This window comes from Lates calcarifer, linkage group LG5 (assembly GCF_001640805.2).
Source record: "Lates calcarifer isolate ASB-BC8 linkage group LG5, TLL_Latcal_v3, whole genome shotgun sequence".
NCBI classification, from domain to species: domain Eukaryota; kingdom Metazoa; phylum Chordata; class Actinopteri; family Centropomidae; genus Lates; species Lates calcarifer.
Genome location: NC_066837.1, coordinates 12,509,992 through 12,536,385, shown reverse-complemented (window position 1 = coordinate 12,536,385; position 26,394 = coordinate 12,509,992). Strand labels below are relative to the sequence as shown.

The 26,394-nt window shown below is 43.4% G+C and overlaps 1 protein-coding gene across 1 annotated transcript; it reads left to right on the top strand.

The window, feature by feature from the left end:
- The first annotated feature begins 1,216 nt into the window (after window positions 1–1,216).
- On the top strand, window positions 1,217–23,789 carry mxd4 (MAX dimerization protein 4). Its single transcript, XM_018695816.2, has 6 exons — window positions 1,217–1,419; window positions 2,054–2,153; window positions 6,033–6,062; window positions 18,374–18,488; window positions 20,050–20,212; window positions 21,240–23,789. Exons 1-6 carry the CDS (start codon window positions 1,356–1,358, stop codon window positions 21,398–21,400), a joined length of 633 nt encoding a protein of 210 aa, XP_018551332.1. The 5' UTR covers window positions 1,217–1,355; the 3' UTR covers window positions 21,401–23,789.
- Window positions 23,790–26,394: the final 2,605 nt, after the last annotated feature.

The following is a 26,394-nucleotide window of genomic DNA, read 5'->3' as shown; positions in this document are numbered from 1 at the left end:
TCTTTTGGGGTCTTTAGACTTGAATTGACAACTTAAAAAAAGACTTTTAAACTTGTATCACAACTGTGTTAAGAGCAGCAACTAACAATTATTTCCATTACCAAATAATGTTAAAGTTACATTCTTGATTAACCATTTCTAAAATGTCAGAAAATAGTGAAAAATGTCCATCACACTTCTCCAAATCCAAATTTGAAAAACTGAAATGGTTTTATCCCACAAGCTGATTATAACCATATTGGAGAAGCTGGAAATAACTGACTGAGCTAAAATTATTGTAAATAATTTTCTGTGTGATCAACAGTTACATAATTGACTCAGTTTTTAAATGTTCTAGTTTATTTGTAAGTAATAAATTAGATTTTTTTTTTTTTAAATCATTATTTCTTCAAATTTACTGTTCTATTTGTAAATTTTAATTAGTATTAGCTTCATCTGGTCAAGGATGCATAATGAATTGTTTAGGACTCCAAATACAAAGTGTATGACTTGGGATTAAATTGCACTTCATAGCCAAGAACTGAGACTCACCTGTGATTTCAAAATAATGACTTTGCCTCCGCTCTGGTTGTTTGAAGAGAGTGTTTCTTCAGTACAACCATGCTGCAAACTCTGTTGAGACAATGTACATATAATAAAAGTTTAAGTTAATGTGTGTTTTGCAACTTTACATTTCCTAGTCATAACCCAATTCTGTTTTTGCAGCCTCATACAAGACTTTCATAATGAGCTGGACAGGAAATGAACACAAAACACAAACGCTGTGGGTAAATCTGCACTGCCACACAGTCTTATGAGAAATAGCTGACGTATATAAAAGAGACTTTTTGACTGAATGGCCCTGGAATGTAGTTTAATTTTCGGTTCAAATCAAAAAGCATACTTTTGAGAAGTTCAAATTTGGCAACCACAACAACACCCCAAATTCAACTATGACACACGCCCAGGATTCATCTCAGCCAATCAGTGGAAGCTTATCTGCTTGTCAAGCCAATCAGCTACGGAGGGGGCGGGTCACTTAGGCTGTTGCTAGGGTATGTCCCTGATGACTTTTATTCTCTCACGCCAATCAAATCGCATCTCGCCCTTTACGACCTTCTGATTGGTTATAACACACCCGGAGAACCCGCCTGCAGGCTTTTCTTATTGGACAGATTCACGATCACTCACCTCGCTGAGTTTTAGTTAGGTGCTGTTGATACTGTAGTTTGGAGTCAACCAAGGACTCAGAAGTGAATATATCGGCGAGCACACATCGCTCTGAAACAGTTTTTTAAATTACCATTCCATTATTTTATGACTTGTACATTTGTGTAAATAGATTGTTTCTATTTTTATAACAAGACAACAACAGGATGGAACTTAATTCTCTTTTAATTCTGCTGGAGGCTGCAGAGTACTTGGAAAGAAGAGACAGAGGTATTTCAAGCTAAATTGACAAGTTGACAGCATTTCTACGCTCGTGACTATTTTGTGAATGGAGATTTAGGGTGGCAGCTAGCTTCACGGTTTTATCATATGTGAAGTTTTAACGTGCCCTGCCGTAGTGCAGGTATGATGTCACTTTACAGACAATGGGACATAGACCAGACGATTGGGTGCAAACTGGACTCAGTAGCCTAAATGCTAAATAGGAATAACTGTAGTTCGTTATTTAAAGGATGTCATATATTTGTGAGCAGTGTTTGGATTATTTCTGATAAAAGGCAGACGGTATATACAGTCAGAGTGCAGTATTTTTAGTAGAGAAATGAGTAAACAAGAATGACATTGAAAATAGTAGCTAGTATCATAATGACAGATACTCTTAAATGGCCGTGTAATCTTGGCTGTGTAAAATATAAACCTTGCTGAAGGATATACAATGCTAAGTGGATGTATTGGAAGCTATATGGATGAATTGTTCCTCCGGAATTGACATTTAGCCTCTGTAGCTTTTCCATGTTTCACAGTTTCCCTACACGACTCATTAGCAGCTTACTTTTTAAAATTAATTCTTGCAGACATGACAATTATATTAACTTCATTCATTTTGTTTTCTGTGTCCATATAGAGGCAGAACACGGTTATGCGTCTGTTTTACCGTACAGTAGCGACTTTTCCAGAAAGAAAACGAAAGCCTCGCCAATTTCCAGAAAAACTCAGAACAATAGGTAAATATATTTCCTGATTCTTTTTATTACATGTTTGTGTCCGTGCCAGCTTACTGAAACACACGCACAGACATGGTGTAGGAGAGCTGTTTTCATGCACACTGCCATCTTTCTTGCTGCCTGCCTGGGCTGGGCTCTCTGTTTTGGTCCCTCCAATAAACACTGCCACGCGTACACTGTCAACTCTGCTGCTCTCTCTCTCTCTCTCTCTCTCTCTCTCTCTCTCTCTCTCTGGTTCACACACACAAACACACACCTAAAAAAACCTTTCCATGCTGAGAGAAAATACACCCGACATGCATATAACCTTTCGTTTTTGCACGCTGTCTCGCACGGCTACCATTCTTTCACCTGTGCAAAGCTTTGAAATGCCCTCTTTTTCATGTGGTTGGTGTGATTTGTATGTATGTGTCTCTGTGTATGTGTGTGTGTGATGGGAAATGAAAGCAAATGTCTTATATCTTACTTAGATTGTCCTGCACTTTCTCCTTCACACTCAGACACACTCACAGAGTTGACTGTGACAACGTAGATCGAAGCTTCTGATCAGAGTATCGACTGGTTTTCTCTCCTCGTGAAACTTTAATTAACACACATTCATTACGGGTATGACACCATTTAAATGCGTCAGAGTCTAAAACTAATAAGACATCGCTGCAAGGGCATAATAATTACAGGGAATTACTTTACATACGTAAATACATCGAAGTTTCAGTTTCGGTTCAGTCCTGTTCTCTCTCTCTCTCTCTCTCTCTCTCTCTCTCTCTCTCTCTCTCTCAAGACCGGTTGGACAGCTGATTAAAGGTCATTTAAACATCAGCTGGATAACATTTAATTCTCTACCTCTAAAATGAAAAGGCCTGCAGGAGTGGCAGTAGGAGAGTCACCAATTGTGAGACTGTAGTTTCACAGTCACTTCATCTGCCAGTTACTTTCTTGGCTAATCCATTAATTGATTTAATGTTTTGTCTGTCAAATATCCTTGTGTTATCCAATCAGTCCAAAACTTGAAGATATTCACATTTGAGAGGTTGAGACCACAGAGCGTGGGGCGTTTTTTGCTTGAAAACCTACTGAAATAATAGGTGACGATTAATTTTTCTTGGATTAATCTACTAATCCTACCTAGCACTGGTCTTTGGATATCTGACACACCCGATGGACCTTGGTGTAAAATAGCATTGCAACAATGATAGTGTCAATGTGGGAAACATCCCTCCTTCTCTTGAATTCACACCCACATTTGGAGACTTTCATGCCTGAGACTTACATGCAAGTTTTTACAAGGTTATTTCATCTAGGTGTGCAACAGTGAAGTCATTCAGAGTCAGTCAAATGTTCATCAAGTAACTATGATTTACAGTAAATGTGTTTTTGGTGAAACATTTGCATTGTTAGTCCTGGTCAGTCCAGTTTATTTCCAGGAAGAGTGGCATGTTAAAATCTGATGAAAAAAATGGCTGTTGGCTATTATTAGTTTAAAAGAGCGCAGTGAACCTGATTTCCTGAATAATGAGTCTCAGTGTTACATAATTACTCAAACAGTATGTTAATCTGTGGTATGACTATTGTATTTACACTCCTTTTTTTAGGAGTGTAGATTTGTAAACTACACGTAAGTTTATTTTTATTTGTATCCATTAGTCAGAAATGAGAATGCAGTCTCCTCCACATTCCTCTGATACAATCTCTAACAGACTAAGATAATTAAGTGTGTGTGTGGGTGAGGGGTGTGTGTGGCAATGTGGCAGGTGGGTGTGGTGGCCAAAGCAGACACCTACACACAGTGACAAGCACAGCTCACTGGGTTTCATGAACTAGACCTGCTTTTCCCTCCTTTTTCTCTTAACTGTAAGAAAAACAGGGCAAATTCCCCAGCTCCCTTTATACTCTCCTACCACTCTCCCGCAGTTTTTTTAAAGTATCAACAGGATGCTGGAGGAGGTGGGGTGGGTGGTGGTGGGTTAGTGAAGTAAAAACATGTTTCATGTTTGAACTGAAACTGTAGTTTCAGTTTAGTAGAATCTGGCTGTTTGTTAAAAAGTGCAATGTTTGCTTTGTTGCACCAATAACGGGTGTTACAGTGTTTGATTTCCTAATCAAATCTTCAAATTAAAACAAGATAACACGTTTTGCAATATTGCACTATCCAGGGCATGTGAAAAAAAAAAAAACATCAGTTGGGAGTCTATTTCTGCACACAGACAGAAGAAACCCTGGTGGAGTATCCCTGTTTACTCGCAGGCTGTTGTTAAATCAAAACACTTCTAAAAAAAGAGAGAGACACCCAGAAATTTATAAGTGAAAATTTTCTTGCTTCACCTCCCTGTCACAGTAGATATGGAATTAAAAATATAAATATCCCAGATGACAAGCATCCTTGGAAACTGTGATTCCTGTGAATGTGGGAAAATGAACACGGGGTACTCAGAGTTTGAGCTTTGGCAGTTTAACATCCCATATAAAAGGTGATATAAGCCTAATTTACAAGCCTTTGATCATCAGGGCCCAGTTTATGACATCAGATCTTTGCATGCCACACCGTCCTTTTACATAACATGTAAAGGTGTGTGTTAACCTGCTGTTATTACAGGTCCATGTTCATTCTCTTCCTCTGAAATTCACTGTATGATTTCCTGGTCATGAACTGTGCTTTGACTGGGACCTTCCCCTGGTTTCCCAACTTCCCCCATGATGGATTAAAAGTCTTTGTTGGCCTTTTGGATCAGGTTATTAGCAGCAGTGCAACATCCTGTGCACCCTCTTGAATGATTTTGTGCAGGCGCCACACTTTCCCAGTTGCACAGGTCAACGTCGCCGTGCAGATGCTCTTGTTGTGTCCCCACCCCCCACCCCAGCACAGCTGTGGGAACCACTGCTTCAGGAGCTCGAGGGCTCTCAAACAGTGGAAAATCTGAAAAGGCTTGTTGTCAGTCTGGCCCTTTGTTGTCGCTGTTTTTGTTTTTATTGCTGTGGTATCCATGACGGTCTCATGAACAGAGGGCCTGTTTCAGATGGACTGCGGTGCCCTCGCTGCTCCCGACTGCACGTCATAATAGAGACTCTCCTCAGAGTGGCCCACCCGCTGTGGAATTCTGCAGCGTCTTGGGCCTCCAGACGTCTGAGAGAGTTCTTATCCTGTGTCCATGCTGCTGTTCAGGCCAGTGTGCAGCAGCAACAGCAGTGCGTGCGTGCTGTTTGTATGCGTGCTAGGCAGAAAGGGGAAGGGAAGAGGTGTGTGTGTGTGTGTTTGTGTGTGTGGTGGGGTGGAGGGGTTGTTGTGCAGTGTCACAGATACTGCTCTCTCTCCTCTCTCTCTCTCTCTGGGCCATTTTTGCCCTCTGTTGCACGCTCTCTGACACATGTCACACAGACATGGAAAAAGATTTTAAAGAATCTGGCTTCACTTTTGCACAGTTGTCATGGTTGTCTATTTCCAGAATGTGTGACCAAGTTTCTGCACGTCTGTGCCCTTAATTCCCCAAACCAGAATGAATATGCAACAGATACAGTCTGTTTTAGACTTATTATAATAGTGAATCTCTTCCTGTGTTGCAACTACACAATTCAAAAGCCCTAGAGCCACCTGGAGGCAGACAGAAAGGAAAAAGCTGAGAAGAATCGAGGCCCTTCTTTGATCTCATGACACATTTTTCCTGAATGTTTCTCAGATCTGCTGTTACTTGGCACCGTCTTCCAAACGTTTCACTTTAATCTGTCTTACATTTAGATCAAAACATTTACTAACCAAGCCCCTCACCTTGGGATTATTCATTATATCCAACTTTAACTCTCATAGCTTGTGATTTGAAGTTTGTGCAATTTTGGCGTTCGCTTTCTCAACACTCATCTTTGTCTTTTGTCTGTTTGCCCTTTCAGATCGTCGCACAATGAGCTGGAGAAACACAGGTGAGATGACATCTTAAGTTCTTTGACATACCACATGTCTCATGTTGATGTTTGTGCATATCTTTGCCCAGCACTGCTGAATTCCAACATGTTAAGTGAAGGGATGCTGGCTGTAGGTAAATGTCAGAAACATTTCTGTCAGAGGTCAACCTCAAAGAGAAAGAGATTTAATCAATCAATTCCTCGTGTCTGAAAACGGGTAATAAGCTGATTTCAAAGAGCACCTCCATGTTGATTAGATCTGTCTCCATTTCACGGATGAAACTCGTTACCTTGTATGGAGGGGGAATCCTGTCAGTAATGTGATAATCCTGCCCAGACTGATGCTGTGAGCGGAGGCGGAGTGAATCTGGCCTTCGCCTGCCATATCTCTGAACTGAGAAGGCCAGAAACTGCACACACACACACACACACACACACACACACACACACACAGTGATCCCGCTTTACTACTCCCAGCATGCACCTCACTGTAACTCAGAAACATCTTTTTTTTTTTTTCCTCCCCTTGGGGCACAGCGCTCAGCTCATGGTGATGTGATACCCTTGCTCTTTAAAGGCACAGACGTCTGTTTTGACTTCATTAATAAGGGAAGTGACTTCACAGATCCAAAGGGATTTCTTGTCAGGAGGGAACCCCCCTTTTTTCATAGAAGAAAACCTAGCTGCTGTAGAAAAAAAAAAAAGCTCTGTAGAAGTAGTAAAACAGCTTGTTAATTTTTTTGGTGCTTTTTTTGCATCAAGGTCACCCCAGCTGACTCTTTATAAAAACTGCCTGCCCGAGAGGATTTAGGAAACAGCTGATGTGACTATCAGCATGAGAGCAGAGGCTGAGATGGGCGTGTTGGGCTGTGTGTGCGTGACACACTGTCACCCACACAGAGGGATTGGGGTTTGCCAGTCACATGTCTGGTGAGTGAGTAATGGATGTGTGTAGAGCAGAGGGAAACAAGTGCGGACATATTCCTCTCTCTGGCCTCTGAGATGCAACAGAGAAGGCCCCTGGCTGATTACGCTGCAGGTGTTGAGACACAGTTACCTCATGTCCTATGACGGGGTGTGGTTAGTTAGCAATGAAGTGACGTCCAGTCAAACTGACAAATGCAAGTGCCAGTAAAGTGTTCCATAATCAGTTTACTCACTTCCCTTGTCATCACTACGGCCACAAGTTTCTAAAAAAGACATTTTTTTTTTTTTTTTTTTTACACACAGTGCAGTGTCATGACTGTTATATTAAACATGTGACTTATACAGTAACATTTTGGCCATGATGTAATTAATGGTATAACACATAAAACACATAAAAACTCTGCAAGTTACTCTGCAAGTGAAGCATTTTCCTGCCTTATTTTTTTCGTTTTTCCAGCCGTGTCTGTTTTTCACGAGAAATTTCTACCCACTTATTTGTAATGACAGGCCCCTGCAGTGACAAGGTATCATTGTGATCATTTGCAACACAATGCATTCTGATTCAATCCCTGTCTGGACCCGTGGCCTCAAATTACACAGGTCATTACTCCAACATGCAGGTGTTAAAGGTTGAAACTGTGACTTCAGGCTTTGGCACAGCCATCTACAGTGCATGTGTGTGTAGTCTATACTTACCTATTTTATATATATGTATATATATGTGTGTGTGTGTATATATATATATATATATATATATATATATATATATGTAGTCCTGAAACAATTCACAACAGAAAATTAACCAGAAAGAATTCTGATGTGCGTCTAAGTGATTTATTTATCAAAAAGTGGCAAAAATTTGCTCACACATATATGGAATATCTTTTGGCGTTGGGCTGTTGGTCAGACAAAACAACCGATCTGGAGATGTCGCTTTGTTTTGTCAGAACTTGCGATGGTCCCTCTTCACAATTTTCTCTGATTTATAGTAATCTGGAGAGAAACTGAAAGCAGAGAGGTAATTCGTGCCAACCCCACTGGTATGAAACTGACAGGAATCTCAGTGTCCTTGTTTGATCTCTGTCTGTCTGCTGCTGATTCGTAAGACGACCAAAAGTCCTCAGCTGTCCTGTCCAACCAGTTAAATGACATGTGACTGGTTTGGAACATTCGGTCAAAGCTTCAGCCATGTTAAACCTTCAGCAATTTCTGTATTGTTTCCTAAAGTTCAATGTCCCTCACGCCCTCAGACGCCTCCAGGGAGGTGCTGCTGTTTGAGCCCTGACTCACTGTCTTTGTTCACTCATGTGTAGCACAGAGACATCCTTCTACTGTATGTTCCTGAGGTCCGCAAGGTGACAGATGAAAATCAGGTTTAGATACCAGAACCTGATGTACCTGATTTTCAGTATGAATACCAAAATTTATAATTTTAAAAGTATAAAACAGATTTGTACGAAACTCCATTTTGTTTTTTAACAAAAGAGTTAAATTAAAACAAGCTTTCGATTTAAAGCTAAATCATCACAAACAAGATTACAAGTCTAACCAGACACGCCACCTTTCTTTTTTTCGAAACTCTTTTCTAGGGACAGATTTTGGTTGGTAACAAAAAATCATTGAAGGTCGATACCCAGCCTTACTTTCAAATCATCTGTTCACTTTAAGCCAGTATGTCAAAGTATAATGTGACAGTTTCCAAATATGTTTCTGTCCAAATTTTTCCATCTCCCGTGGACATAAGGCTCTCCGGCTGCTGCTCAGTGATCTTTTGTATGCTAGGCGTCTCTCATGAAACTGACTTCTGGCTTGGTAGCCGTTCAGGAGGCGCCCTGTATAAATTTGTGTCCTCTTATCAGAGTGAGACGTCTGGGTGGATGCCAGCTCCGTCCCACAGGGTCGCCTGTCCTGACACAACCTGCTTATCTGCCTCAGCCTGAGCGCAGCCGTGACAGCTCTGTATAGACTATCTCAAGGGTGACTCTGCAGGGTTTTTTTTTCTTCCCCCCTCTCATCATTGCATTGGCACAGGACAGAGCTGCAGAGCATCAGCTTGACGTTTCTGTGAAAACCAAATGCTACTGTGTGGTTGGTCTCCGATGGCATTGCTTCCTTCCCATTTCTGAATTCACCAGTTCTCGATTACGCCTATGACGACTCGTTCACGCCACAAGTTTCCTTTTCTAGCCATGCCAAGAAATTGCGAAACTACAGATGTTCTGTTTCCCACATATCACCTGTTTACAGGAAATCTGAGTCCAGTCGCGTAAGGCCGGCAACTGGACATGATTTGCAGTGCTTACCTAAATTGAGGAAAGGATTTACAGATCTATTTTTATCTCTCCAGACGCAAACACCACCCATGGCCGTCAGGTGCTCTCAGTTTCATTTCTGAGATCACTCAAGAGTTTGCACATTGGTTTCAACAAACAATATTCTCTTACAATACACTGAATATTCCCCTGCAGATAATGTGCAGCAACTGTGTGACACCTCCTGAACTTAACTTTAAATTTACACACACTTCATGGACACAGGAGCAGGCTCTCAGTTTGTCACGGTCTAATCTTCTCTCTAATTAAATTTACTCTCCCAGTGTCTTCTACTCCCGGCTGTGATGAATGACTTATTTGGCTTTGAGGTACTCTTTCCCCTTGAGTGAAGCCTGCTGATGTGTGTGTGTGTGTGTGTGTGTCTATAGGCCGGACTGGGCAGCAGTAACACCACCTCACCGAGCAGTTTGAGTTATGGTGGTGGGAGGGGGGAACCATCCACAGCCCTGATACTTCATCCCTGTACCTTCTACTCTTCATCTCCCTCTTTCTCCACAGACCACATCTGTTTTTTCTGTTATCGTTTTTTTGCCCTTTCTCCTCATTCTTGCTCTTGTTTTGACACCCCCCCCCCCCTTCAAAAGTGTCTGAGTCAGCAGAAACCTGAGGCAGTAAGGAGGAGAAAGGCAGAGCTCCCTCCTCACAGATGGCCTTTATCATTCTTTACTGATCCTCCTGCCAAAATTCATCTGTGCCAGTGACAGTGAGGTTATGTGGAGACGTTTTGATGGGTCTGTTAATCTGCATTTTAATGCTGGTTGTAAACTGCACATTGCGAAGTTAAGCTGTCCACACTCTGCTTTCGAATATGAATGAATTTTGAAAGAGTTAAATGTCATGTTTGCATCTCACAGGCTGCTGGAGTGGCAAGCGTGGAAAGTTTCTATATTCCCGGTAGTTTTGGTTTTAGTATGCATGGCTTTAGTGTGGCATTCATGTGCTCACATGATTGCACGTGGCTTTTGTACTTAACTTCCTCAAATGTCACACTGTCAGTTACATTTCTCGTGTGTGTGTGTGGTGACCTGGAGTCACTAGGCTCGCATGGGCAGTTAATAAACTAGAGTAATGAATGATGTACTGTTTGTGGTCTCATCGTTATGCCTCATGTTGGCCATGTAGTCATTTGTAGCAACATGAAATCAGTGAATGCTGATTTAACGTTAGAGTGGACTTGGGTTGTGCCGCATCTTTTATCATGGCAATCCTGTAAATCCAATATATTTACAATATAACGTAATTGTCATAAAGTAATCTTGCAGTGGAATAATACAAGCAGATTCTATATTAAAGGGAAATCTACCCTGTTTGATACAGTTCTGTCATCTCTGTACAATCTTTTGTCATATTGCCCAACCTTACGACAGACTGGGTTTGTCCAAGTTGTTACACATTTCCTGAAGTCAGTGTGTGGATATAGCCTTAGGACAGTCTGGGTTGTAACTGCTGAAACGGCTGCATGTGCACAAAGAATAAGAAACATGCTACAGCTGGAGGTCAGCAGCAGAGGTCACAAGTGGAATTTCTCCACCCTGAGGTCACTGGGCGCTGAGAGGTTCTTCAGCTTTCTCAGGTCAAACCCGGCTGTTGTCACTGCACTTTTGCTTTCTATGGACGACTGTGTTTACATAAGGCCCGTAGAGGATGTGCACTGACAGAGAGATATTTGAATATGTGAATGTAGCCAGCGTAGACCTGCATTTAGGTGAGAACGTTCAGGTGTAGCTGCTTGCTCCAGGGTGCACCGCATTTCTGTGTCAGTAAACTTGGTTCACAGCCACAGAGCAGCTGATGCTCGTAAAAACAACAGCATGGAACCTACTTTAACAAGGTGTGCACAGCTCTTTTAAATGAAAAAAAAAAAAAAAACACTAAAGAAAGAAGTGAAAAGGAGGAGAGCAGGGAGCAAAGTGTGTTGACTGAACCATTCATGGTTTGGTCCTGGGCCTTGTGCGCCTGAGGAGAAGGAGGAGGAGGAGGCAAAGGCATTCTTGAGCGTTGTCTAAGGGAGGGACGGGAGGCAGTGTAGGACGTGGCTGCTCTGTGTGTCGAGCAGGCAGTCTGAAATTTAGGTCAACAGAGTACGCACACATACACTGGAATGTAGCGTTAAGTAAGAGAGGCGGTTTGGGGAGGGGGGTCTTTGGGTGGACAGGGGGTCACAAAGCTAGCGGAGTATTACTAGAATGCTCTACAGCTGTGTTCAGTGCTGCTTGTTTTGTTGGCCAGCAGGGGATCACAGGAGAATTATTTTTTGTTTATGCATTGATAGAGTGGTTTAGAGCTGCAGACATGTGGGTCATTTATCAATCTCTCCTCTCTATTTTAGTTGTTTTATGTTCTCAAACAGCAGCTGTCAGCCTTTTTGGCTTGTGACACCTTAAATTACTCCGTGTCACAAGTTGCATAACTCTACAGTTTGGGACGAAGCCAACCAAAGACTAACTTTTGAGGAAACTGAAGACAGACTTTTTTGTGTGGCAAAAATGCCTCCCTTTTTTTTATCATCTCTTGACCTCTCAGCTTTATTTCGCGACCCTCCTTTAGGTGGGTCCAGATCCTCAAATCAGACCCCGCCTTTCTGCTCTATAACCGTCCTTTCTGAGGTAAACAGCCAAACTTTAACAGTCAACATGGAGGCTGGAATCTTCTCTCATGCCCGTGTTAATCATTGACAAGGATTCATTACAAAACCAGAGCTCCTCGTGTCAGGGGAATGTATTTATTGAGCTCGCTGAACTTGTCTCTGCTAGTCCGTCCAACATTTGCAGATGTACTTTTCGATGCACACAGCGGAAGGCAATTAATGTCCAGGTCTGTCATTTGACATTGTGTTGAAATGATTCAGAGGTGCACAGGGAAGCCTTTCTCTGTTTTTTGACCCCCCTCTCTGTTTGCTCACACGCTCTCCTCTTTAAATTCTGTTTGACATCTGTTTTTCTGTTAACACCACTATAAGCTGGCTCTGCTGAGGACGGGATTTTGTAATGATCCATGCTCGCACAGGGGATTGTTTCAGTGCATGAAAAAAAGCCTAATTACTAGGCATTCCCTAGCACACCCAGTGGAAATTCCAGTTTGTTTTGTGGAAGTACTACTACTACGAGTGAACAACAAACTGCCTAATTCTGCAGTTTCCTGTTGTTTAATCACCAGTCAAACATGCTCCTCTTCCTTTAGAGTAATTCCATGAGTAGTGTAACTGGGTCCCTCCCACTGTCTGTGCTCCTGTTGTGGTGTGTTCAAGTTTCTGTTTGCGTGTGAGAGCGGAGTCATGTGAGAGCAGGCTCCATGTTCCTGCTGCCAGGAGAATGTGTTTATGGGGGCCTTGTATCCTTCTGTCTCACCTCGCAATTGTCGCTGCACACAGTGGGTGGGTGTGGCATCCTCGACGACAGAAAACAAATACAGTTTGTCCCAGATGACTGACATTTCATTTCAGCGTGATGAAAGCCTCCCGTGTCTCCCTGCGCCTCTGTGCGTGTGTCTCATGTCTCGCTGGCGTGGGCAGCGTGGCAAACCACTCCACACAGTTTCACATGAGCTGCTTCAGCGCCGTCTTGTTTTTTCTACCCTCTAGATTTTCAGAGACGGCACATCAGATCTCTGTTAAATGTAAACACGTTCAGGGGCAGGGCTGGTGGGTGACAGCGAGACTGATGAAGTGGGCTGCTGAAAGGCCTAGTGTGTGTGTGTGTGTGTGTGTGTGTGTGTGTGTGTGTGTGTGTGTGTTTTTTGTCGGCTGGTCCCTGGGTAGGGCCCCTCACCAACTCAAACCTCCCTCCATCTGCCTCATACTCCCCAGAAACCTGCCAGCCAGATGTGGAACCACTCCACTGACAACCCCAACCTCCACCAACTCACCATGGTGATCCACACTCACGCAATGCAGCCCCCACTTTCACTTCACATAACAGAGCCACACTGAAAACAGGGAGCCAGATGCAGAAAGTTGTGGAGAAGTTTTGGTGCATTTTTTTGTATCCTACCATAAAATTAAGAAAAAAAATGCCTTCATTTGTTTTGTTACAGAATAATATATCGAACAGTATAAGTGTAAACCCAGTGTTACTCAGTGATTGTCCCTACAGAATAAACAAATAAAACCAGATAGAAAGAAGCTTTAAGTGCAATTCTAGCTTAATACATCATCTTACTTTTGTAGTTTTGGTTTTGATTTAGAACTTGAAAGTGAGGGCGTCCAAAATGTTGGTAATTGTCCCTGATTGCAGTTTTGTGGAAAATACAGCAGGTCACACTTCTTCCTAGCAACATTGCTGTATTTCCAGATCTTAGCAATTAACCTGATGAATGCAGTGTCATTATTACTGATAAGAATGGTGGCTAAAACTATTTTTTAAAAAAATACTGTAAGATCCAAATTGTAATGAGCTGGGATTATCCTTTAAACCCTTAAAAACACAGATTAGATCATCTTTAATTTAGAGACAAAGCCTCCAAATTGATACATGGTGTTTTGAGATTAAATTTCCGCCTTAAAGCAGAGCTGACCAGGCAGTGCGTCCCCCATGCTGGTGTCTTGTGGGCTCACGTCTAAACAGCAACAGAGGCCTGGTATCGCGTTTTCTTTTCCTTTAACCCAGCAGGGAACAAACTGAGTCACAGGGAAACATTGCAGTGGTGTCTCCTGATGACCTTTGACCTTAGTTTAGTGGGTTTGGCTCTGTGCCAGACAAGCCACTCGGTCCTGTGCGTATGGGTTGAGGAATGCGCCGGGCTGCAGCGAGCTCATTAAACAGTGCAGTGAGTGAAGGCCCGTTGTTTGCACTAGCTCGCCTTCTCAGGCCCTGCAGCTCTTTGTGTGCCGATAGATCCGTAATCCCAGAGCGTTGGCAGTTGCAGGACACACTAATGTCACCAGAACAGTGTGTGTGCAGAACCATTTGTGTGTGTGTGTGTGTGTGCGTGTGGACACTGTAAAACTGCTCATCCATATATACATACACAGGCTGCTGTAGCTGCATCGCTCGTCTTTAACTCGAGCAGCAAAACAAGATATTTCATGCTTGTTCTCCTTCCAAGTCCCGAAGTGTGAGCAGGATCTGTGAGAAAGACCCGGTCTGTACACAGTAACCTTGGAGCATAAATCAGCAGTTTAAATAGCTTGTTCCAGTTTCAGCAGTGTGCAGCTTTCTGAGCAAAAGTTCCTTTTATTTTCTCCTCTGTCTTTGCTTTGTTTTGGCACTGAGCCCCTGATGGAGGAGGAAGAGGAGGTGGCGGGGGGGTGGGGTGGGGGCTGGAGATCAGACACAAATCGTCCCGTGGTACTCCGCACGTGAGAACAGTCAGGTGGTCATTTCCCTGCAGACACGACTCCAGAGCAAATCAAATTGCAGATTTACTAGTAAATCCTCCAATGCAGAGAAATTACAGCCCATTTTGTTTTTGCAGTTTTAGCAATTTCCATTCTCAGAGAATAATGTTGCTGTTTTCAAGTGACTGTTGCACACACAGTATAATGAAATCTTAACTTTTGCACTATGTGTCACACAAACCAGAAATCTGCCTTAACACCAACTATTCATGACTGGAATATCAAAGACAGTCCCATTTTCACCCCAGACAAATTGGAAAATTTGATGTGATTCAGGACCATGCAAATTGTCTGCTCTCTGTCATGCCTGGTGCATGGCTTTTTGAGGCAATCTGATAAACATTGCGTGACCAGGGCTTGGCTTAGGAATAACAAATGTGAGTGAGGGAGGGTCCTAACTCCAAATCAGCTGTGCGCTCTTGAAGAAAGATAGCGAGAGTGTCTCGCGGTGGGGGAACACGTGCTGCTTGGGAGGGTGGAGGGTGGGGTGGGCTGTCAGGGACACACTGCCATGTTTAACCAGGTCACGTCTTATCGATATGCATTAGAAACATGAAGCTTTACTTAGACAGAGTCACAAGAAGGAAGATAGAAGGAAGACGTGTTTCATTTCGTGCATGACACAGGACGAGAGAGAGGCTCTGCCCAGATCCTGTTGAAGCTAAAGTGATAGAAAAACAGTGTATTGTTGTCAACATTAAGAGGGAGGAGCTGCAGAGAAATGTGAGAAGTGGTATTTCTTTTGCTATAGGGAAACCAGACATGTATCCCAGCTTTTAAAGTAGTAGTTCACTTTCTTAGACATTAGATGAGAAAATCGATACCACTCTCATGTCTGTATGGTAAATATGAAGCAACAACCAGCAGCTGGTTAGCTTAGCTTAGTATAAAGACTAGGAACAGGGGGAAACAGCTAGCCTAGTTGCATCAAAAGGTTAAAAACTTTGCTTACCAGCACCTCTGGTATAGGTTTGCCGCCAGGTCAGCGCTGTTCTTGAGTGGCAAGTTGTCTGCTTTTGATTTAGGGTGCAGTGAAAAGAAGCGGTATATCTGAGGGCTTGAATGCCAAACAGTGGAGACATTCATTTTATTTTCATGTGGTAAAAGCAATGGTGAAAGTGCATCTGTGCACATTTCAGCCCAGTGCATGCCAGGTAAAATATGCGGTGAGCATACAGGTGGGGCCTGTGATGAATAAGTCAGTAAAAATGCCAGAGTTGGCATTGAGGGTGGTGGTGGTGGTGGTGGTGGTGGGTAGTCAGGCAGAGTATTTGGGGGAACGCCTTGTTTTTGTTTTTCATTACAAGAGAGGGAGAGTGAGGGGAGCGGAGGGAAGGGGGGTGGGGGGTTGAGGGGGGTGCAAGATGGTTGCCCATTGGCTCAAGTTACCCTTTGGATGATGTGTATGGAGTGCTGCCTGGTGCAGCTGAGCACACTGCACTCAAAGAGCCCTTTTTTCAACCCAAGAGAAAGTCATCCACTAGCTCGGACCCCACTCCCTTCCAAAAAAACACCCTCCCCACCTACCCCCCCTCCTCCCCCATCTCTGCCGCGGACCCCCAGCTCCTTCCTGCCCGCTTCCCCTGGCTGGACTCCAAGTGCTTCATGTGGCTCGACAGGGGCAGGTTGGAGGTGGGCCCCCACCCCTGTCCTCAGAAGACACTTGTTTTGCAGTGGGACCAGGGTGTGTTGGTGTTGGCAGGGTGGAGCAGAGGGGTGGAGGGGCTCAGCGGATGGGGGGAGGTGGAATTGCCCCCTGGGAGAGGAGGAAATAAAAGAACGAGTGCACTTTCACACGCCCTTTTTTTTTTTTTTTTTGGGAAACGCCTGTATGCACCTGTAGAGAGGTAGAGAGGGGATTGAGGGTGCATTCGCTACAAAAATCGCTCAAATCCAATTAGCATTAAACACCAGGTGTATTTTTCTAGCTACAATCAAATCCCTAAAAATGAAAGACGCATTTATTATTTAGGACTTATTATTATATTTAGTCCTTGAGACTCTCTTGTGGCCCACAGGCCATCTCCGGCTGACCCCTAACTGAAACAAACAGCGCTACTGAGAGGGTCTTGCTTTATGTGAAAAACACAGGTGACGCCCTTCCTGAAAAAACAGGGAAAAGACTGTGCATGTGTAAAGAGTGTGTTCTTGTGCACTAGTTTTGGTCTCCTGTGTGCTCGGCTCCACAGCCAGCCCCTCAGAGTTTCATTTCTCTGATTAGGTTTATTGTGGTCGCAGCGATGGCCAGTGGAGACCTTGCATTGTTGGAGTTTGTTTACCGTTCAGCTGGAGTTAGCCAAAGGAATGGGAGAAAAGGGGGAAGGCTAGCTCAGAACAAAGAAATGGTTCATGGACTAGCTTGACTAATGGAGGATTGAAAGGCCTTTATGAAGAAATTTGAATAGACCAAGGACAGAGAGGGGAGGTAATCTGCTGATAAAAATGTTGTGAATAAAAGCAGGCCTTTCAAATAATGTACAATATCCATACAAAGTCGCTCCGTAACCACACAGAGATTAACTTTGCCACTGCCACTGAATCAAACATCCAAAATGCTGCATCCACTGAGTGTTTACTTGTAAATCCAGGGTCGCTGGCCTGTAGGGCTTTGGCAGGGATGCGGTTTTTCCTGGGGTCACAGTTTGTGTCTTCAGTTCAGCCATCAGCGTCATCAGCACAGATGAGAAGCTTCCCATGGCGGCCATTTTGGTTAATAATGAATTTTGCACCTGGTGACTGTTTGTTCAAGGACTCACCCTCAGTTTTAGGGCACAGTTTTAGGGTTCAATTTTTTGGCATCAGCCAAACACAGTCCAGTCCACTGTCCAGTAGAGAGCTGAGACGGACAGCTGAGGGTCATACTGAGGTCAGTATGTTGCACTAAGGTATTCTATACACATTAGTAATAGTGAGTAGATTGTTTGTGCAGTGCAAGGATGTGAAGACACTACAACATTTGCCAAATTTAGTCACACAGACTAGGGTTACATAAATATACTTTTTCTAAAAACAGGAAAGTCTCCAGGCTAAGGCCCTGTGTGGCTCTTTGAATGTGTGTCATGTGTGGGTGTCTTTTGTAACTGCATAAGTATATGACATTTCCTCTCTCTGCTGATTTACTTTTGATATTTGTTTGTCTGGATTAGTTACAGCATGACCAGTTACTCTGGACCTCTGTGCTGAACTGATTGTTTCTTTGATTATCTGGGCAGATATCATTGGTTGGTGTTTCTCTTCTCAGTTAATTACATGGGATCCAGACTGTTTATTTATAGGAAACCGTGAGAGTAAATTTAGGTTGGTAAAAGATTCACAGTGTGAATGTACTATAGTAGGCAGTACTCGAGGTGGATGAGGACATTTGTCAGCAGAACAACACAGATTTGAAAGTGGTTTGCTGGCGCCTCTGCAAGCTTTGAACATGTGTAACCAGTGAGACTGTTCACTCCCACAACCCTTTGAACACAGCGTCTCATGGTCAAGCCTAAAGTCACAACTGAAACCAGTTCTGCAAATCATCACCCTCTGATCATGTTGAATTCAGTCACCATGCTCACTACCTTTATATATTTTCCGGTGCAAGAAAAGGACATGAAAGTCATTGTATACAAGTGTTTGTTTCTGCCCCTCAGGGATGCGTGGATAAGCTCTTGTCAGTCTGCTTGTGTAGGTAGCTTTTTCATTTCTCTGCTGGTGGATGTGTGCTGACTCACCCCGTGCTTGTGTGTTTGCAGACGTGCCAAACTACGGCTGTACTTGGAGCAGTTGAAGAAACTGGTGCCTTTGGGTCCAGACAGCACAAGACACACCACACTGAGCTTGCTGAAAAGGGCCAAGATGCACATCAAGGTACTTGAATGAAAAAATAAAATACCTGAGATGGGCCTGAGTGCACAACTTGTTTGTTTTGGTTTGCGTCTGTTTGATCAGAACCATAATTTATTAGAGGATTGACAGAAAATTGACAAATTCAGACGAATTCAGAAAAATTCAAGACTAACAAAAAAAAAAAAAAACAATTTCTGAAGAAAAAAGAGTGAAAATAAGTGTTAGCTGCAGTTCTAGTGCACAACTGAGATGAAATTCTCCATGAAAAATCCAACTTGTCCTTTTCTTGAGCATCATGAGCACCAAAGTCATGCTCTACTTCTCCCATCTCTTGTAGCTGTTTGGTTTTCTCCCCTGCCTTCTTTAAGTGGTATATTGTTTTCTAATCTTTCAATCAGAGCAGCCCAGGGACTGCCAGAAAAAATTGCTCCCAAGATTGAAAGGAAACCCTTAACAAATGAGTCAACAGAGAGGGATATACAGGACATTTGGTGGCTGATCTTAAGATATGTGAATGGAGATAATTGGATGTTCGGTTTGTTTAAGGCCAACTCCTCCTCCATGGTTCATTAACTGTTTCAGCTCACACACACAACTGGTGTACAAAAAATACTTGAAAAGAGTGTGCAGCAGGTCCAGTGACAGAGGAGGCCTTATGAAAGTTAAAACATCAGGTCTTGCAGGATATTTGATTCTAAACCTTGCCACGAGGAGGATGAGCTGTAAATCTAAGTACAGCTCAGGACACGCTGTACTGATCTGGCTGTTTACAAGCAGCAACAGTGTGGTTGGTGGAAAATCCAGACATAGCGAGTTTTAACCCTTCATTTCCTGTTTATCATGCATGTCCTCTCTGCTCAGTCGATCTGCGCTAATTCTCGTCACCGTGTTGTGCCTTCTCGTATCACAAGGGGCCACGTGTGTTTGACTTCGCTTTGATTCACCACTGAAAACTTTCATATGCAAAATAAGTGAAAAATCTAATCCCACATTGAGTCAAACTTTGACAAGAGTTTACATTTATTTTTACTTTCTAACCTGCAAACCTCACACTGACACTTGCCCACTTCCCCATTACATATAGAAATTTTGTTGTTGTTCAATTACACTCTTTTGCAGCTTTGGCAGAGGTCTGAGTGGGAGGAGATGATAGAAAACAAAACTGGTTTCACGGGCTTTGACATTTATATGATAACATCAGTAAAACCATCTGTATTATATAATATGAATCTATATCCCAGCAAAGAGCGAGAACAGTAACACTAATTATAAAACAACATGGTAATCACAGTAGGAAGTACATGGTTTACTACTTCTGTTACATGCCCTACTTGTTTTTTTATTGCCTTTTACTGTAAATCAAAGAGTTTATTTAGTGAAAAAGATATTTTTATGAAGCACATTTGTGTTCCCTAGTGCCAGGCCAAACAAAATGTATCACCGGAGAATGAAAAAAAACCCTGAAAGAAATGATTAAATATGAATAATAATCACACAGTATACAGGTATACAGTTGCAGATGGAGGTGTCTGGGTCAAGTGAACATGATCATTGTTTCCTGTTGTGTTTGTGTTCCCTGCAGAAGCTGGAGGAGCAGGACAGGAAGGCTTTAAATGTGAAGGAGCAGCTGCAGAGAGAGCACCGCTACCTCAAACGCCGTCTGGAGCAGCTCTCTGTGTCGGGATCTGTGGAGCGCATCCGCACTGACAGCATGGGCTCCACCATCTCCACCGACTCTGAGCAAGGTGCGCCGGCTTTAAACAGTAAACGTGGTCGTTAAACTGCAATATGACAAGCACATCCATACATGCAGACGTGCATGCCTCTGCAGCGGCATAAAGACAGCAGAACTGAGACAGTAATGTAAATAAAATGGAGATCACCCCCACATTTGATGCAAATCGTTAACGACAGCTCAACTCAGACTGGTCTTGACACGTACACTGCATACCCTGAAGCTGTATCTGTTTGCAAATAACTTCTCAACACAGCTCAGCCAGGGCTGTTTGGCTGCTTGCAGTCCTCTCGTTGTCCTCTGATAAACTCTGAGCTGTTATCCAAGTGAAAAGCCACACGATTATTAGCCCCGGCCTTGTTTGCAGGGCAGGTTAAAGGTTAATACCTCTGACTGCAGATAAAGAAGTCTAGCTCTCCTCTTCAGCTACTGACACTGGGGGACTCGTTGTTAGTGTGGTCCATAAAGCTCAACAACTTTGTCTGTCTCATCTGCAGAAATTATATAAGTACAAACAGTAATCTGTTTCTTTTCTGTCCACTATTGTTGACTCTGTTTGAATACCATTATCCTGAAACCCCACCATGAGACTTCTGCTGCGACTGGCCAGCTGTGTGTCACCCCAACCTTCACGTGTGGCCGCAAAGAACGGCGATTAACACTTTTGTCTTTGGACGTTCTCAGACCACACGTTGTACTATCTGATTCTTTTCGAACGTAACCTGAGCTTTAAGGTGCATCTGCTGCTCGCTAGCGTCACAGGCTCCTCTGACTGTTGCACTGTATGTTTACTAATCCTAGATGAGGTAAACACACATGCAGTTGTTTATCAATGGATGGGGATTAGCTGTGGGAGCACAAAGATCTGCCTGTTTGCCCAGAGTTAATGGCTGCCTAAATCCGGGTTTAATCCACAGGCGCAGCAGGCCCCCTAATAAATATGCCCACGGTTGGGTGGAAATAAACAGTTTCCTCTCTCTTGTGCTGTTTTTAAACAGTGCTGAAAATAACCATGTGTATTTTCTTTTTGTGTGCAGAGGTGGACATCGAGGGCACAGAGTTCACCCCCGTTGAGGCGGACAGTGTGGACAGCATCAGCGACGGCGAGGAGGAGGACCACTACAGCCTCCAGAGCAGCTCCAGCGACACCAGCTACACAGCCACACATTCCCACAGACTGCAGCCGCACCACTGTTAGACACCGCGCGACCATCCGTCTCCCCACCGGCTTCCTCACCCGTGCTTCTCCTCACCCCTCACCCCACCTTCCCTGCAATTGCCAACGCCGCCCACTACCTACATCAGACCAGTCCACAATGGCGGTACACCCTGACACCCTGAACCTGTTCCTCCTTTCCTGGCCCCGGGTTCTCCAGGAAGCACATGGGGCTGAAATGCCACTCAAGCCTTCCTGTATGCCCCCCCACCCGCTTTCCCTCGACCACTGACCCTACCTCACCCTACTGTGTCCTGCCTGACCCTGCCCCTCCTGACACGCCCTGCCCTCCCACTGCCCTCACAACCCCTACCACAGTGTTGCCGCAGGCTCGGAGAGCGCAAAGCAGAGTTTGTGGTTTTTATTGGGGACTTCTGTGGTGTGGTGGACAGCTCTGACTTGTTAATCAGGATTTTGTGTGTGTGAGTGTACGTGTGTGTGTGCGTGCAGGAGAGGAAAACCAAGCAAGGGAGTTTAAGAGAGGTCAGAAATGAAATATAAGCTTCGTGTCATCTTCATGTGGCAATAATTCACAGGCAAAGCTCTGCATTCAGTCTGTGATGTTAAAGGTAGAGCACTTCTGCCTGTTCTGCAATATATGCAACACTGGGACCTCGAAAGTAATTTTTTCATCACACAGAATCTTCCTTTTACACAATAAGATTTACAGGAGTAGCTGTTGCAGATTTCCTCCTCGTTCCTTGAAATGTTCGACTGCTGAGAAATTGAAGTTTAAAGGAACAGTTTGACGTTTTGGGGAACTTGTTTCTTTTTTTTCTTTCTGAGAGTTAGATGAGAAGATTGATGGCACTGTCATTTTCATCTGTTCAATATGGAGCTGGAGAAAACAGCCAGTTAGCTTAGCTTAGCATGAAGACTGGAAATGAGGGGAAACAGCTAGCTTGTTCAAAGCTAAAAATCTGCTAGCCGCAGAGCAAAGCTCACTAAACAGCATGTTACATCTTGTTTGTTTAATGTATACATGAACTCAAGTTTAAAACTGCTTAAGTTGCTGTTAGTCAGGCACATGACCCCCCTGAAAAACAGAGATATGAAGTGAGATTTGGCGGTGCATGTAGGTGGATTTCAGGCTAGCTATTTCCCCCGGTTTCCAGTCTTTATGCTAAGCTAAGCTAACTAGCTGCAGATTCATACTTAATGCACAGACAAGAGCGTGGCATCAATCTTCTCATCTACTTGTCAACAAGAAAGAAAATAAGTGTATTTCTCAAAATGTGGAATCATTCCTTTAATTTCTACAGCATGCTGCCAGTGTATTGCTGCGCTTGTGCAACTGCGTCACCAAAAAACAGGACCTATTCAGTAGCTACTTTTGTACAGAATGACATCTTTATCACCAAATAAGGCCGATTTGTGGCCAAAGACAAACTGAGAAAGTGACAGAGCTGCAGCAGAGAAGAAAGAATGTAAATAGATGTACAGTTACTGTCCAAACCTTCATGTCTCCCTCTGGTTGGGTCACCTAACCACTACTCCACACTACTGACCACTACACTATACCACCCTATGGTGTGGATGGACTACTATGTCACAACAAACAAACAAACAAAAAAAAAGGAGTCGCCTCAAAACTAAAACTCTATTCCTGAAAGACTGATGGAAATCTTGTGTCTCAGTAGCTAATTGATGTAGCAATTAATACAAGAGGCGGGTGCTTCCTCGGAGTGTTAAAATGACTCTGGTGGACCATGAGGTGTTTCGGGAGACTTTTTTTCCTTTACCCTTTTACCCTGTAGATGGTAAGCGGGCGATTACAGAGAGTGGACCTGCAGAAGAAGGGGCAGTCCTCCTTTTTCTTTTTCACTAATGGATCCTTCTCTTTTCCCCAAAGCCATCGAACCAGAATTTGAATTTCTCCACAGCTCTGTCACTTTTTCAAGCAGTGTTTATGTGTGTCTGGATTTTTGTTTTGTTATGTTGTTGTTGATCCAATTAACAAGTCAAAGCTGTAAATTTGGAAAAGAAAAAAAAAAGGGCCAGCTCTAATGATTTGTTCTCTGTAGAGGCTGATTTTAGCTAACTTTAGAAAACTAACCACATTCAGTTGAACTTTTAATTTCTATAACAAGACTTACTTTCCTCTCTCTGCTAAGTGTTACCTGTTTCTGGAGCTTCTGGGTACTGCTGAAGACCAATGTAGATGAAATTCTTCTCTAACTTGTCTATAACTTATGCACAATAGTCACTATTGACGGAGGAGGCGCTTCTGTTGCTCTCTGACCATTTTAATAATCATTAGGCCTCAGTCTGTGGCAGTCTTTAGAGCTTGGCGTCCTGGCACTTCAAAAACATAAAGGGCCGATCCACCATGGCAGGTCTGACCAAAAAAAAAAAAAAAAAAACTACAAAAGACTCAAAACAAAAAAACTTGCATACAAAAGAAGCTACTTGTCACTAAAAGTGATACTAGCCAGTGTAGTCTATATTTCTTGTATTAAATTTTGTATTATATTTTCCTAAATGTTCTCTTGTAATGAAAAGACAAAAAAGAGTGAGTATATCTATCTATATATATATATATATATAAATCTATGTGTGAGAGAGAGACAGACAGACAGGAGGCCAGGCTTGTTGAAGGGAGAGTGGGGGCGGGGGAGCTGATACACTGGCCCCGTCCCTCGGGTGACTCTCCTGCTGTCATTCTGTGCCTTGGTGAGCCTTCGACCTCCCTTCTCCTCTTCCTCCTCCTCCTCCTCCTCATCCTATTCCTCCCGCCTCCCCCTAACCTGCAGTCCCTGCTCAGGTCACAGATGCCCCCCCCCCCCCCTTTCCTTGTCGTCATCTTCTTCCTCTCCTCTGGCGGGGCTGAAAGCGGTGACTTCAGCCCCTCGCCATGCCAAAACACTTCCATCAGCGAGGGGCACGTGAAGAGAGGACCTCATTATGAATAAAGAAAAGAAAAAAACAGAAACGCCCCCTTCGGTCTCTACTGAGAAACCGCTGTTGTACTACACCCTGTCCAGGCACTCCCCACCCTCTTGATGCCCACCCATCTGCCAGTGCCACCTCTGTCACGGAAACATTACAAAAAAAAAACCACACACACACACACACACACACACACACACACACACACACACATACACACACACTGGTAAACTCCCATGGCAGCTTCCAGTCACCCCGAATGGTCACCAACGGGGTTTAAAACTTTTGGGCTTGAAGCGTGTTTTATCTTTTTTTTTTTTTTGTCATTTTACATTTATTGTTTGTTGACTATGTGTTTGTTCAGTGGGAGTCACTGGGAGAGGAGCGATAAAAGAATAATCCAATCGATGGCAGCTTAAGGTGTTATCCTCCGCGCTCCCGGTGGTCCATCCCAAAAATAGTGTTACCCACGTTGATCAGGGGACCTCTTGAGACACAGCAATATTACCATCTTGTGCTTTCTGAGGGGAGGGTGGGCGGGCAGGGTTTTTAAAGACAAGCAGGTGGTTTTGCTTTTGACTCTGTGGTGCATTTTTTTTTTTTTTGTGACCAACTCTTTGTTTTGATGAATTTTACCTCCTATCTGCACTCTCTCCATACACTGCAGGAGGGCAAAAAAATTAACTAGAGATGATTTAAAAAAAAAAAAAAAGCTGTTTTTTTTCCTTTTCTTTTTGTCATCGAGAGTTTACATTCATGTCAGAGGATTTGTACATGACTGTTTGTAGCAAAAATGTCCTTTTTCAGTTTGTTGGTCAAATGAACAACTGAGTAAACCATATTAATGGCATAAGATGATTCTCTTGCACAGAACCTCCCAGTTAGAAACGCGACAGGTAAAGACAGAGTGAATGGGATGAGCCGAGGGCCAGGTATGAGATTATAATTTTTCAGTGGCATCATTGACAAGTGTACATAGCACACGCAGAGACCGCAGGTGGTCTCTGAGCAGCGGACTGAACGTGGTAACATTTAGTTTGAATGCTGGACGGATGGCAGTGTTTATGGAAATTCTTTTAATGATGTGCCTTGGAAAAAGTTATTTTCTTAAATAAAAAGAAGCAGAGATTGTACCAATTAACAACGACTGTTAAATCAGTCACAGTTGCTCTTATTTTTAATCCCTCGGAGGCAACCGGAGGATGTTACTGCTTCCTTTCTCGTTGGGGAAAAAAAAAAAAGGAAAGAAAGAAAAAGGTAAACATTTATGCCAAGAAGTTGAAGGGGCTCTTCGTTGATTCCTGTTAAGATCAAAGAGTAATTTAAGAGTCATCAGAGAGACGAGGCCCGGTTTGAACAACTGTTGACTTCAGAGCAAGTGCAGACAAGGTTTGATATTTGCTTTCATGTTGCTGTTGCACAGAGATTTCCTTCAGTGTGTTGGGTTTTCTGAGAGCACGACAGTCAGCGGGCGGGCGGGGGTGGGGGGTTTGAAATCAGAGTGAAGCACAGACTAGGGGCAGTCTGAAAAGACAGCAAGGTCAAAGCAGAAAAGTTTGTGCACCTCCCCATCACTGGAGCCTGCTGAGTAACAGTGCTGACAGAACCCACACAGTAATTTACATTGAGATATTATTCCTGCCAAATAAATAGTCACTTTTAAACCTTCCATGCTGAATGATTAGTAAAGAGTTTATGTAATTCCAGCAGAATAGCTTTAACTACTTGTAGGCTTTTTAGGTTGGCTTCTCCGCTTTCTGTAGCCCCCCCCAGCCTTTTCTTCTTATGTTGCATCTTTATGTCGTTGTGGGCGACTCTCCCATGTCACACCCGACATTATGGTTCATCTTTTGTTCCCGCTGTAGAGGAAGGGAGAGCTGGCTGGGATTTAGTTGAGAGGAGGATGGTGGGGTTGGGGTTGGGGGTAAGGGTGGGGTGGGGGGGATTGTTGGGCTGACATACTGTGCAGAGTAGGGAGAGTTCTGTGCCAGAGACCTGTGAATATGTTCCTTTTTAGCGGATGTGTAATATGCATTCAGAAGATGTTATATAAGTTCCTTTTTTTTTTGTTTTTGTTTTGTGTGTGT

Excerpts from the sequence above, each read along its gene's own strand:
- mxd4 (XM_018695816.2), top strand. The coding sequence starts at position 1,356 with ATGGAACTTAATTCTCTTTTAATTCTGCTGGAGGCTGCAGAGTACTTG. Across the intron at positions 2,154-6,032 it reads AGAAAAACTCAGAACAATAG|ATCGTCGCACAATGAGCTGG; the intron begins GTAAATATATTT and ends TTGCCCTTTCAG. Across the intron at positions 18,489-20,049 it reads GGGCCAAGATGCACATCAAG|AAGCTGGAGGAGCAGGACAG; the intron begins GTACTTGAATGA and ends TGTTCCCTGCAG.